This window comes from Megalobrama amblycephala, linkage group LG13, assembly GCF_018812025.1.
Source record: "Megalobrama amblycephala isolate DHTTF-2021 linkage group LG13, ASM1881202v1, whole genome shotgun sequence".
Lineage (NCBI taxonomy): Eukaryota > Metazoa > Chordata > Actinopteri > Cypriniformes > Xenocyprididae > Megalobrama > Megalobrama amblycephala.
Window position 1 is genome coordinate 15,994,675 of NC_063056.1, and position 15,455 is coordinate 16,010,129.

Here is a 15,455-nt window from a genome sequence, read left to right on the forward strand (position 1 = left end):
GTATTTTGTTACCTTTTGGAGCTTGAAAGGGCTCAGTTTGAGCAGATGTTTTATGCCATCATCACTGTCCTCGTCAGAGCTCATTTCCCAGTACATTCAGCAAATAATGGGCTAGTTTTATGTTTGAGGTCACGAATATGAGCCCATTCGCAATCTCAAACGTATTCTCAAAACTATATAATTTTCAACATCTTCAAAATCAATATTTCGATCGCTAACAGCTTCACCAGATCCATCCTGTAACAGATACAGTCATATTTGATTGCGTTCAGTACTTGCTCTGCAGTAAATCGCTGAGCCATTTCATGTTTTTCTTATTTCGTTTTCTGTCTGAATGAGTCGTCACTTCAGCATTGTGTATCAGACATTGCCACCTTGTGGAATAAAGGTGAATTGCACTTATTCCGTCATCTAAGATTCAATTATTGTTGTGCAGAAAAAATACACGTACACTCATACATACCTCGGGTCGTTAGCGACCCTATACAATTTTTACAAAAAATGAATACAAAAATAGGCATTCTTTTATAATTGTATGATTTTTTTCTTGTTATATTCTTTATAATGAATTGATTGAACAATACCAAGAAGGTTGATGTCTAACTTTAAAAAATGAACGAGGAGGAGGGTAGTGAATGACGTCCCGGGTCACTAAAGACCCGAGGTATGCATTTAAGGGTTAAAAGGGCTTTCCATTGATGTATGGTTTGTTAGGATGGGACAATATTTGGCTGAGAATTTAAAATCTGGAATCTGAAGGTGCAAAAAAAATCAAAATATTGAGAAAATCAGTCCTTAGCAATGCATGTGCACTCACAAAAATACATTTTTGATATATTTACGGTAGGAAATGTACAAAATATCTTCATGGAACATGATCTTTACTTAATATACTAATGATTTTTGGCATAAAAGAAAAAATTATAATTTTGACCCATACAGTGTATTGTTGGCTATTGCTGCAAATATACCCGTGCGAATTATGACTGGTTTTGTGGTCCAGGGTCACATTTGTGAATGAATCATTCAGACCATCTTTATTATCGCTATATCTAACATTCTCTCTTCAATATTCATATGTTTTTATGTTTTAAACTTTTGGTTTTCTGTGTTACTTTGAACCTTGTTGCAAATTCAGCTGATTTAAACTTGTCACTATGGTAATTTTATTTAGCGTGTTCTAGTAACATTTTGTTGAAACTTGTAATAGACTTGGAAGAATATAAATCTAAATATAAACTAAACTTAATCTAAACTATAAAAGTAATCCATAATGTTTTACTTTTTTTTTTTTGTAAAGAATATTTACCATTACATTTAACAAAAACAATTATTAAAAAAATAGATTATATACTAATTATTTTTCTATTTTTTTTTGTGAACAACTGATTTGTCATTAAATGATTCATTGAATAGGTCTGAATAGTTCAGAAATTGGATATTGCTAGTTATGTCATGAACTCTCAAAGATTTCCATTGACTTGTACAGAATTGGATCACATGATGCTTCCATTCTGTGTTCTTTTTAGAGCTTTATTAATTGTCATTAATTGTAATCACATGGAAAAGAGTATGGAAAAAGCTCCATTTTGATATCCATAGAAGAAAGAATGATATGAGAGTAAGTAAATGATGTCAAATCCTTTATATTTTATGTAAACTATTTCCTTTTGTCTTGAGAAATACACAAGTGGTTAATTTTTGCACTGAGAAGTGCTGGTCCATAAATGCACTAGGTGCTCGGAAACCTTAATTTCTAGCTTATTTGCTGAGTCATATCTGTTCCAGGAGGCCCTGTATAGTCTGCTTTTAATTGCACTATAGGCAAATGGTTGTTTTTGAACAGGGTCCAAGTATGCAGGGCAAGAAGGTAAACGCTATCTGTCGACAATGGGTCTTCTCTCTGTAATTTTATCCCTCTCAATTTTTCTCTCCCTTTGTGTCTTTATGGGACTTCATAGTGTGATATTCCATAAATAGGCTGGTAGTGAACAGTCAAATAAAGTTGGTTAGAGTCCGCCTGGCAGAACTCCACAGACCCAGCAGAGACTGCATGGGGCCGGGATCAGGGTTTATAAGGCGTTTGGGAGTAAATAAAGAGTAGACCGATGTGCTAGTTCATCTCAGAGGTCTGAGTCTGCTTTAAACTTCAACTTTCCCTACAGACAAGCATTTGTTATGAAGGTCTGTTCAGGGGTTTTGATGATTAACCTGGAGAGGTTAGGTTTGTTCATTCATTTGCCAGAGCAGGGTCCTAAATCTACAGTGCTCCTCCCTTGCTCTTTCTGCCAGAGACATTAGTCAGGATAGACACTATACAGTTTTTAATTAGTCACAAATGGAAATTAGGCTGTGAGTGATTGAAGCGGAGGTCAAGTATTGTCAATAATATATTAATTATATAACACATTTATATATATTTTAATTTTTGCCAATTCAACATAACGCTGTTGCAGATTGTTAATGCCCAAATAAAAATTCCTCGCTTATCGACCGCTTTTTGGACTACCCATCCAAATATTGTCAGTGCAACAGAGCTTTATTTGTGTTCTTATGTAACAGAACTGCTGTGAAAAGGTCTCTTCATGGTTGTGAAATTCTAAAGTCAGGGTAATTTGTCTTGGATAAGCAAAATGAGACTGTCTGTGTCTTTTGCTGGTGTTACGTGGCTGATGTTGGAGACACTTTCTCCTTTTGGCCCCAAACAGATCTCAGGTTGCAGGGGCTATTCTGTTTCACAAAGCTGGGCACGTTTGTCTGGGTAACTCAAATCATTGGGCCGTGAGCTGTGGAAAAAAGACTGAGTCATCCGGCTGCAGATCTTCTCTCCAGCGGAGCTGCGCTCAGGGAAACAGCGTGGACACCAGTGCAGGATGATACACGCTATGTCAGCCGTACTGTATGTGCTAGACCATCCACAGCCATGTAGTCGCTTGGCAGGCACCCACACGCTGAAATTCTCACAGTATTGAGCCAAGACGTAAAGCCAAGACATACAGCTTCACCCTCAGAATCCAGCACTCCTGCGCTTTTCTCCGTATTGCTCCAGAAATGCAAAAACTGGATTCCTCTGGGTATCTCATGCATATTCTTAGATTCTGTTTAATTTGATAATGAGCATGTAGGACGCTGTAGAGTAAGGTTATGGTTAGTAGCCAGGCTACTGTTACTGGTGAGGAAAGCGCAAGTTCATTATGAAATGGATCCAGTTACTCATTAGCTTCAACGGCAGAAAGATTAAGTTGCATGATGCTGTCTGTCAAGTTTCTTAAAGCCATGCTGACACACTGTATCTCTGGCCCAGGCATGTGCCCATATGTTGTATTTAGAAAATTGCCCATTTTGAAATGGCAAAATGGCATGAAATTTTTTTTAGATAACCTATTAGGCAAATTGGTTACATTTTTAACACTATTATCAATGTAATAGTGTATTACAAAATTGGTTAAAGATAAACTTTATTGTTGTTTAGAGAAAAAATACCAGGATTTTTTAAATTTTTTTTAAATTTTAAAGTTTTATTAAGTGTTAACAATGAGATTGTATGGTTTTTATAAGCAGTTAACACTGATTTTATCATTTTTTACAAGATGGACAAAATTTGTCACCAAAAAAGTCAAACCAAAACTTCGGTTTTACCGAATGACACTTTTGGTTATACCAAATTACGATATTTTCAATCAATGCTAACAGGCTGATATCTAGCTATAAAATGACAATCATTTTATATTTAGTACAAGTTTTTAAAATATTAAAACATTTTCCATGTTTTATAGCGGTTGAACCGAATGACCTGATGTTTCTCAAATAGTTAAGAGAGAGTTAGTTACTTTGCTTCATGACCATGTGGTCCTGTGCAGGTGTCTGAATGATGTCACATCCTGTCACATGATATTGACTGCATGACTTGATCCAAAATGGTCCCTTTATATTGGTTACTCTGAATGACATCAATGAAATTCATTATTCTGGACATTCTTTCTCATAACAAAGCAACGACTTCTACACAATTATAATACCGTTTTGCACAATGTTGATATATGATGTTATAAAATCGTGCCAGAATAAAAAATATATACATTTATTTAATTTTAAGATATTTTTAAATAAAAGTGTTTGTTTGCAACCAAGTGTTAGTTTTCCTACATCTTGAAGCTTTTAGCTTTACAGATGGAGATAATCTTTGAAGGATGAACAAATAATGTCATAAAATTAAAAAACATTTAAATTGGACAATATTTAGAGCTTCGAAGTGCTGGAAAAAGTTGTGTGAAACACTGAAAATTTCACTCTCAAAAGGTTGTACGAACTCTGAAATGAATAATGTAAAAACATGTGACTAACCTCTTCTGAGCTCGCGCTGCGCTGTCTATTATTGGTCCGAGCTGATAAATGGTCCTCGCTTTGCAGCTCAAACGAGTAGTTTGGTTTCGTTCCGCTTTCACTCGCTGTTTCTTATTTGCAACAGAAATGGCAGCTCTTATCAGTTGGGCAACGTGATAGTGGCACCAGTATGACTTCTTACAATTTAGTCGCACTGGCAGGAAATATGGGCGCATTCTGGAGTCCTGTACGTGTGTTCAGAATAATCTAAACCAGGGGTGTCCAAACTCAGTCCTGGAGGGCCACTGTCCTGCAGAGTTCAGCTCTAACTTACCACAACACACCAGCCTGGAAGTTTCCTGTATGCCTAAAAACCTTGATTAGCTGGTTCAGGTGTGTTTAATTGGAGTTGGAGCTAAACAGCAGCAAGACAGTGGCCCTCCAGGAGCAGGATTGGACACAATTTGGTTAATATGTTATCTAGAATGTTTCCAAAGTATTTTGAAGTGTCCACAATGACACAAACGTGCATGTTAATTGTAGATGTACATGCTATTACTGAATACATGTCTATGAACAATGCTCCTCAAGTCTGTGTGCTATATCACTACAGTGTTTTTAAGTGTGTAGCAGAGCGTTTTGAAGAGTGCTGGTAGGTAGTCACTAATGGAGATGCCCCCATCTGTGGCACACTGCCAGCCAGATCATCAAACTTTCATTGTTTAACTCACACAATGCTGCATTTGTTTACAGGTCTCAGTGTTGGAAAGCAAACCTGCACTATCATACTGTAGGCTTGAGGAAGTGAATCTTCTAGAAAAATCATATCTTTTCTCCCATCTCCATGAGTTTCTGTTTTGTCTGCTTTTCTTTATTGTGTTGCATCTTGTCCACTCCATGTGTTTATCTCATGTCTGGTAAATGGAGGCTTCAACCCACATGGATGTTACACTCTAAAAAATGCTGGGTTGTTTCAACCCATGGTTGGGTCAATATGGTCAAATGTTGGTTTAAATTTTTAAATTACATTTTTAAACCCAACAGTTGGGTTTGTCTATATTTGACCCAGACATGGGTTGAAACAACCCAGAGTGTACTACATAGTTGCTGTCGATCCTGATTGCGGTTGGTTGACTTGTTCTAAAGCTGAACGTTCAGCATCCATCCATCTTGATCTATCCTCCAACTCAATTGCAGCTGCATTTGAGTTGGAGGATAGATAGCTCTCATTCCATTGTGTGTTTACTTCCAGTTATTCATGAGACAGACAATCCCTCTGTTCATCTGGCCTGATAATCTATGGAAAACAGGGGGTTGGGTCTGTGCCCGTACTTGTCTGTCACTCTTTATATGGATGGCGTGACCTACATGTCATTCCCTCGGCCACCTCTGCTCTGAGGGTCAGGGAAGTCCGGATGCTATCTGATCCTTTCTTCACAACAGGGCTCTCTTCGCCCCCTTCGTCCATCCAGTTTCTTCCCAGTTTCTTCCAGTTCCTGAGTCTCCTGACAGTTAGTAGTTAGCCACAGGAAGGCGGCTGGGTCTTTACTGTCTTTTGGAGCTCAAGGCCACACATGGCTCTGCTCCCTCAAGACTTTAGCAGCTTAAATCACTTGACCTAAATATAAGAGCAGATGCAACATACAGCATCAGGCTACTGATGTAAACAGAGGTGCTGTGGAACATTCACCTTCATAAGTGTATATAAATACAACTGGATGCATTATGCTCTATCAAAATGCTCTCATATACTGTATATGGTGTACCAAATGAAAGCTTGGGAAAAGCTTTTTTTATCTAATCTTCAATCATAACATGAGGCTGTTTAGCCTACTCCTGTGACAGTTCATCTAGCATCACTCCCTCACTTCAACTCAACTATTGTATTGCTGTCGTTTAACTTAGTACTAGGGATGGTTGCGCTCAACAAAATAAGAGTGTGTTCACACTTGGCAGGTTTTGTTCACTTAAAACAAACACACAGTGTTCATTTGAAAAAGTGTGAGTGCTGCCATCCGAACCCTGGTGCACGCCAAACAAGTGGACCGAGACCTCTGAAAAGATGGGTCGAACATTGGTGTAGTTTGACTTAAATATGAATGCAACATGGACCAAAGACCTCTAAATGAAACAAAAACAGGATGTGATGTCACAAGATGCGACCCTATAAAGGATAGAATGCTCAAGCATTCAGTTCAGTACAGGCGTCAAAACTTCATCCTCTTACAGCAGATCTTCATTTGTGTGTGTGACGGAGGGATTCCTGGTGCTGTTTTGACTGCTTTACACATTTTCTAAGCTCTTTGTGAGTTTTCAATTGGTAAAAGCGTTCCACACCCACCTGTTCATCTTCGGAACTCAAATGAATATATTTTTGATAAAATCCGATGGCTCAATGAGGCCTGCATTGACAGCAAATGCCCATCAAAGGTACTAAAAACATTTTTTAAGAAGTTCATGTGAGTACAGTGGTTCAATCTTAATGTTTTGAAGTGACGAGAATACTTTTTGTGCTCCAAAAACAAAATGACTTTATTCAGCAATATCTAGTGATGGCTGATTTCAAAACACTGCTTCATGAAGCTTCGAAGTTTTACAAATCTTTTGTTTCGAATCAGTGGTTCGGAGCTCGAAAGTCACGTGATTTCAGTAAACAATGCTTTGTTATTTCATAAGTGCTTTGAAATTTCAGTGGTTCACATGACTTTGGCAGTTTGATACACGTTCTGAACCACTGATTCGAAACAAAATATTCGTAAAGCTTAAAAGTCGCTTCAAAGTGTAAATTAACTTGCTGTCAAAAATACTTTAATTTGTTTTCCGAAGATGAACGATGGTCTTATGGGTGTGGAACGACATGAGTAATTGAAGGCAGAATTTTCATTTTTTGGGGGAATAAACCTTTAAAAATACCATAATTCGTATGCACACCAAGCACATTTAGCCAAGAACACAGAATTGTTTTGGATGTTCAATAAGTTCCATCGCTAAATATGCGTCATAAAACCCATTTTTTTGTATTTGTTTTGTATCTTTAGGTTTGGTATTAAAAATGACAGTGTAAATGCTAAGCGAACCAGGTCTAAATGTATCATTTTCTTTTTTGGTCCAGACCAAAAGAACCAAGAGAACCGAACTGTAAGTGTGAACACACCCTAAATGATTTAGCATGTATAAAAGCGAATTCATTTGATTCACAATTCACTGGTTTTCAGTTAGTTTCAAAAGCGAATTTTGTTAAGTGTTGTTTTTGAATTTTTGTTTTGTTTTATTTTTCAACAAAACAGAAAGTAAAACAAAGCAAAACAAAATGGATTTGCTTTGCTTTGCTTTTTGTTGAAAATGTAACCAGTTTACCTAAGGCAACTTATATTGCACAAGTAACATTTATGACTCATTAAATGATTTAGTATAGTTTTTTTTTTTTTTTTTTTTTTTAAATATGAATTCACAGTGAATCAACTTTTGTCATTGTGAAAAAAAAAAAGTGAATCACTACAAAGGCAAAGGCACATGAAAATTATTACCATATTGCCAACATAGTCCTGTTAACTTTGCTTATTTATTCAAGTTTCTGCATGATGATCATTTGTTTTTGTGTTTGTTCCCCAGGAGAGGAAAGAAGCACAGTATTGTCCTGAGAACACAGCTGTCTGTCAGAGTCCATGCCTGCATAGGTGAGTAACAAATGCTGTTTCCCATTAAATAAACTATAAATGGCGAGAAAAACATTTTATACTCAATCTACACCCATTTAAATTTCTGGCTCAGTCAGCAGATTCTGGCTGCATCAGATTGTTTAGGAATTATTTTCTCATTTGTTGCTTGTTGAATGACGGATGTGTAAATTATACGTGCTGAGGCCCTTGCTTGATTTTTACTGTGTGGTAAAGATTTCCTGTTGCTAATATGCCCTCACGCCGCAACTTTTATGATTTAGTTTAAAAATGTTCCATGCTTGATTTCTCAATTATAATAAAATAGCTAATGCAGCAACTTTATATGAATGCCAGGGTAGTTCTTTAGACATGCACACACAGGCCCCACCTCACCTTGTGTAAAGCATACTGGAGTTTAAAACATTTTTAATTTAATTCCTTTAATTTAATTTTGGCTGAAGAGGGCATCTTAATTTATAGTTTGTGTGATCGATTTCAAAAACACTAAATTATCTATCATATTAACATCAAAAAAATTATTATCTTACATAGTTAATGTATATTTCTTCGCAATCTCATTGTTTATCTAATGTCCCTAAACCCTGTTGACAGAATCAGGCTTCATTACCACCATAAGCCTTATCCCAGATTAACATCTGTGTCACTGTGTGGAAGCAGGGCGGCTATGGCTATCCCTGTATCACGAAGGATTAAGTGTCACAGACAGCACCCTCAAAACCCATTAAGGATATAAACCGTGTAGTTTCTCGGGAAGTGTAGTATGCATGTAACTCACTTTAGGGGTTGATGTTCCCTCGGTGACTCATAGTTTCAGACAGCACAACCGTGAACCGTATATGGACCGTCTGATGCACGTTTCACATAAGAATGTGTTTAACCAGTGCACTTGGAAGTTACCAGGCTGGGTTTCCATCCATGTATCTTTTTTTATGATAAATTGTGATAATAATAATAATAATGTGATGTAGCAATATCCAATTGTATGCCATAGTTTTATAGCAAAAGTCGGTTTACGAGTTCATGGAGTTATATTAAAACTGAATAATTTTTTACTATACAAATAAAGAAAACTTTTGCCAGTGGCTACAACTTCCCTTTCTATTTGTATTTTGCAGCAGTTTCACTGGAAGTGATGATTTTGAGAAAACAAGTGTATCGCTACGAAGTCTCGCCCTACATTTTTTTCATGTTAGAGAAGCTGTTTCATTTGGATATACATCACAATTGGGAAGAAAATACTATTGCAACTTCTGTTTCATATCGACTTTAAGAGTTTGAAAATGATAAGTTGTGTATTGAACTCCAAATATAAAAAAAAGTGAAAGTGCCGTGAAGGCCAAGTATGGTAACCCATACTTGGAATCTGCCCTCTGCATTTAACCCACCCAAGTTAGTGCACACACATCAGGAGCAATCGGCAGCCTTTTTTTTTTTTTTTTTTGCTGTGGCGCTTGGGGAGCGATTGGGGGTTAGGTGCCTTGCGCAAGGTAATTTCCTTCTGGTATTGAGAATTGAACCTGCAACCTTTAGGTTACCAGTCTGACTCTAACAATTAGGCCACGACTGCCCCCAATGGGGGGAAAGAATAATTATTAGGAAAGAATATATGTATTTTGGTTGTCAACCTGTGGTAAACATAACTTAACAATACTTTGACGTTTTGTTCTACAATGTAAATACACCCACCCATACTGAAAACGTGAATTTTGAAGCAGTTGTGTTCATTTTTGAAAACGTACATTTTTAATAAGTAACTAGATTAGGCCGTTTTTGGGTTATAGTTGTGTGTAATTCACGTTGTAGAACAAAACATCAAAGTATCGTCAAGTTACATTTACCACAAGCTTTATTTTACTCATAAACTGAAAAACCCCATCATAAAACCCCATAGGAAAATCTCAAAGAAACCAGCGGCGAATTAGTCTTACGGGTTCTGATGTTATCCCTGCGCCACTCCATGTGGATCAGACTTCATGCCGACAGTCAGATGTCTAAGTGATTCACTGCCGTTGTCTACAGGAACTGGTAGTCAGTGTTTAAGACAAGTGTGTGTCTGTAGCGAGCAGTATAAACTTAGTGGCGTGCTGCACTGCAGCCAAGCACACGTGGCTCGTACGGTTTTCCCTCTCCAGACTGCAGAGGAAAATATAACCGTCAGCCTGCAAAAGCCATTAAGCTCAGAACTGTCAGATTTTAATTTGTACGTTTCGCAAAAGTGTTATTTAAGGGTACCAGGGACAAAAACTGGCCCAAGAAAGAAGTGCAGTTATCTCTCGCAGTCAACTCAAGCGTTGATACTATTTACTGATCCTGCATGCCTGAAGCATTGCGGAACCATTTGGAAACTCCAAAGCTGTTCTTCTAGGGGTATTTCGATCCAAAAATAAAGTTGCTGAAACTCCTGGCAAGGTCTGAGGATCTGTTAAGAGAGATTTTACAAATGAGACCTGCTCAGACACCTGCCCATGAGTGGTTTTCCCTTTCCTGGGAAGCCTTTCTCGCAATTTGCGAACCGTGAAAGAGGGCAGCAGCTTAGCACAAGTGCCTCTTGTAGCAATCCCTTCCGAGAAGCTTCACCTATCAACAGCTCTAAACGGTTGCTTCAAAACACGCCATTGATTTATGTCTTGATAACATACTTTGAGTGACTGCATTGTTTTTCTCTGTGGAATCAATGTTCCGTATCTACGATTTAAACCCGTATGGAAAGAGCAGCTTGATAAGAGGACCACTATGCTCTGCAGATGTTGCCTTGCCTCTCTACAGCTTGTTGAATGTTTTCCTGCCATTCTATCCTCTATCCCGGGACTTGTCCTAAACCACGCTGCATTCCTCTTAGCGATGATGGGATCGCTTTTCTGACCAGCTGTGTGCTTGTGTGATTGAAGGCCTATCTGGGTCAAAGGTGGGACGTGTGTGTGGGAGGTAAGGGTTGGGTGAGACTCTCTCTCGCTCTCTAAGCGGATGACCCAAGATGACAGCTGCTTGTCTTTAGGCTTAAAAAGTGTCTCACAATTTTTGTTAATGAAAGAGAGGAAAAGGATTCATGATTTAGGCAGCTTTTAGGGATGACTTTGAATTTTTTAATGAAATTTTGTTTAATTATTTATTTATTAGTATTATAAAGACTATATTATGTGCATTTACTATATTACTTTATAATTTCTTTTTTCTTTTTCCCAGTTAGATTGGTTTTGGCATCATATTTGTAACTGCAGTTACACTTTGGGAGTTAAAATCAACTACAGTTTGTGGTCTATCATGTATAATTTGAGCTGAGGCAATAATAAATATAGCTGCGAGCAGCAGTTATCGGGGTTCAAGCGCTTTAAGGACTTTACGCACATGCATAAAAATACTTAGCAAGCCTATAACCATCTTGATCATAGATGGAAAAGACCATTTACAGCAAATACAGGCTGTTTACCATAGAAAATATATAGTTTTTAAAGCTTTTTAACATTTATTGACGTTGAGCCAAAAACCTAGGACTAGTTCACCAAATTTGGTTTTTGAAATAGTTTCCAATATTTAACGAACAATTTGATGGACAGAGGCGGTCCTAGAGGCAAAGTTGCTCAAAATTAGGTGTTCTACCATGTGGTACGAATGAAAAATCGCGATACACAATCCTTTATGCACTTGAAAAATGCGAAGGCGCCCCCTGGTGGCTGATTTCTTTCAAATTTCTCACAGGCCTCTAGGGCCGTGAGTCAAACAGGCTCAGTGAGTTTCGTTCCAATCCGTTAACCTTGTCTGATAGCTGCTCAAATTTCATTGGCCACGGCGGACATGTTTTTCAAGATATGACAATGTCCTCATAGACAGTCATGGCACCTCGGACGAAGACACTGCACTCGATTGGACTAACGGTGAAGTAGTTATAGCCATTTTCAAGTTTTTTTTTCCTGTTATAGCGCCACCAAGTGGCCAGTCATCGCATCATTTTTCACGTGACCACAGAATGAGCTCTTACATAGGTGTGCTGAGTTTAGTGGAAATATCTCATTCCGTTCACAAGTTATAGCCATTAAGGTAAAAGTGGCTCCACCCACTTCAAACGCTTTGGTGGCCCTTAGGGACCGTGAATTGGAATTTCAACTTTTATTTTGATAACTATTGACAATCAGACTCCAGAGAATTTTGCTACACTGGTTCGGTTCGATCGGGTCAAAAACCTAGGACTATTTTGCAAAAGTAGGTTTTTCAAAAAATCCAAAATACAGAGAGTTTGACTGCTGTAGAGCCCTCGTCAGGCCGATCGGGGCAAGCCATGGTGACATTGTAGACGTTGTAGACAGTGTGAGTACTACCAGCCCTCAAAGTTTCAAGTCTCTATGACTTACGGTTTGGTCTGCCTGATCACTTTTAGGGAAGAATGCTGATCCTTGGAAATTTGAACAATTACAATAGGGTTTTAGCACTATGCGCTTGAACCCCTAATGACCAAGTCTGTGAACTATTATAATTTGTGCCAAATAATTTGTATGTTGATCCAATGATCCTGATAAAATCCCAATTTTCCACCAATATTTTAGAAACAGGCCTTTCAGCCACCTACACAGCATTTTTAACCCACTCTAAATGAAGAGCTAATCTAAAACAGATCTTTTTCAGGATGCCTACAGAACCTGAAGTGTCGCATTTACCATAAACATTGCCATATTACCATAAACATCTGCAGTACCTTCAATGACGTCTGGCTGTGCTTTTGATCATACATTCGGGAGCCTTTATCTCTAGTTTGATGAAAGGAATGAATTCAAAACCACTGTGCTGCTGCTATTCATAGCAGGACTCTACACACCGCTCCACTATAAATCAACTCACCAGAGTGAGCTGTCAACAGACCTGATGACACAACGCCATGAGAACTATTTTCCTGCACTTGTCTGGGCTCATTAGTGAAAGCTGTTGCACTTGTGCATTTAAGCCTGATTTATATTTTCCATGTCCATGCTGACCACTTCATTAAATGACAGGAGTGGTCGGCTACTGCTGTGCCCAGTATGGTTTCTATGACCTCCATGTTTTGACTGTCCATCATTATTATTATGGGAAGTTGCATGTGTTAACTGTGTAAGAATGAGTCTAATGGCTTCAGGGGTTTTCAAACTTTTTGGTGCCAAGGACCCCCGAATTTAATGAGTATCCCTTATCAGGGACCCCATTGTTAAAATTTAAAGGAATATGTTTTCATGTATAAAAAATAAGTAAAAATAAAACAATGTGAGACAAATTTGATATTATTAAGGCAACAAAATGAATTGTTTCCAAAGTTAATTCTTTGACTTTTATATTTTCATCTAGCAAAGTGTTAAAACATTATCTATCTAGATTTTTTTTTTTTTTTTTATTCATTTGAAAGTGTAAAAAAAGGAGAAAAAATAGGTATGATTAGGCTTTTAGCTTCTGGTGTGATGAAAATATGTTCCTGGCACTCACAGGTACTCTTCTTGTGTAAGTTGGAAGCTGACCTCATTGAAAAAGGTGTCCAGAGTGGATGTTCTTTTAATTAGTTCTTATGTAACCATCAAACGGCGCTAATACGCTCATCACACCCATAAATTGACAAATAAAAAAGCTCTGGCCACGATTTGATCTGAGTTAGCAGCTTGAAAGTCTGGCATTTGTGGCTCTGTTCCAGTTGTTTCTTTATTATGCCTCATTTTTAAAATGAAGAATCTTGACATTGATATTTCTGGAGCAGGGAAAATATGGATCCTGACTGGAATGTTTCCTGCAGTCTACGCCATGGTGGAACAAACACTACTGTAAAGTCTGTCTTTCTAATTAATAAAATCTGACACTACAGTGACAGTCAGCATCTTGTTAATCCATTAGATCCATAGATGATTTGACATTTTGCCTTTTTTGTACCTCAGGATGGAAGAATAAATTGCAACCACTGATAATGCTGTTTGTTTGCATTGTGTTAGCACACAGTTCACTCAAGGACTTGTGCACTGTAAAACTCAAGAAGTTCAGAATACTCAAAACATTTGAGGAAACTTATAACCTCAAAACATTTAAGTAAACAAACAAATTTTTTAAGTTAGTAGAACTTAAAGTGGTGCGGGGCCGAGAGCTGTGGAAGCGGAGCAAGGCCAGTGTGTTGCACAGGTGTCTCTTATTAACAATTACATCACCGGCATCCCTTCACTCCTACAGTTATCAGCCTCGCCCAACTCATCATTGTTAATTACATACCGGTCATTTACATAAACATCACATTCAGATATTGATTAAATGTTAGATATACAGTAGGGCTGGGCGATATATCGCATGCGATTGTCACGTGCATTTCTTCAGTAAAGCCGGTTCCCTGATTACCGCTAAATCGCCATCACCTGCTTTCAAATGGAGCGGCATTTAATAAACAGAACCGTAGTTCACTGATAAGCTACGCAATATCGCGTTTATTATCGAAGGCGATTCATCTGCGATATGAACGCGATATTGTGTGGATTGTCCGTGAACTACGGCTCTGTCTATTAAAAGGCGCTCCATTTGAAAGCAGGTGATGGCGATTTAGCGGTAATCAGGGAACCGGCTTTACTGATGAAATGCGCGTGACAATCGCATGCGATATATCGCCCAGCCCTAATATACAGTATATCGATATTTTGTCTTAAAGGTTTGCAGCCCATCCTCAACTTAACCACAGGCTCTACTCTTCACCACAATGGTAAACTTACAAAACTAACATAACAGAACCCCCTATAAATCCCAACATAACACAACATTAAACACTAACTTATTTCTCCCTATGATAATCTTGTGCAAAAACACACAAAATAACACTTAATTTCAACATTTATTTATAAAGTCTGACACAAGGCATGCTGGGAATTAGAAATCTTCTGCAACTCAACTCAGTAATATTAAGTTCAGCTTACTACAATGAAATTTTGAGTTCACACAACTCTATTTCTGTTAAGTAAAATGAACTTGCATTATTATTTGAGAACTCATTTCATTTAATTTATTTCACTGTTCAGTTTGTGTGCAAATCATCTCAATTGCACCCATAAAACGTCCTAAATCCGATTTGCATGACAAAATTCCTGATCTTGCAGTTTGGTTCTGATGCAGCAGACTACTGTGTTCTTGCTTTACTGGAACTGTAAAGCACCTAAATCGGCTTTTCAAAATGCAGAAAGTGCACTTGTCAAGACTATTGCCACATATAGTTATTTTTTCCATCGTTTGCTCATATTTGGATAACTGCAGAAAATGTACTGTAAAGTCCATTTGAAATGAAATTCCCTTTGCAAATTGTTCTATAGGCTGGTAGCACAGAGTTCAGTGAAAAGGCCAGTTCACACCAAGAACAACAACTATAAAGATGTAACGATAACTACACCAGCATACAATATCATTCTCTTTATTATAAGCGCACAATCATCTGCTGCTTTAAATGCTTGAGCTCTTTAACGTCGGGTGGATTCT

At 37.8% G+C, this 15,455-nt stretch overlaps 1 protein-coding gene across 5 annotated transcripts in view; it reads left to right on the forward strand.

Moving 5' to 3' along the window:
• The window catches only part of fhod3b (formin homology 2 domain containing 3b), a 227,573-nt gene that overhangs the window by 26,307 nt on the left and 185,811 nt on the right, over positions 1 to 15,455 (forward strand). For all 5 annotated transcript variants that reach the window (XM_048152875.1, XM_048152877.1, XM_048152878.1 and 2 more), the window contains exon 3: positions 7,936 to 8,000. In XM_048152875.1, the coding sequence (XP_048008832.1) occupies positions 7,936 to 8,000 (65 nt within the window). The remainder of the gene's footprint in view (positions 1 to 7,935; positions 8,001 to 15,455) is intronic.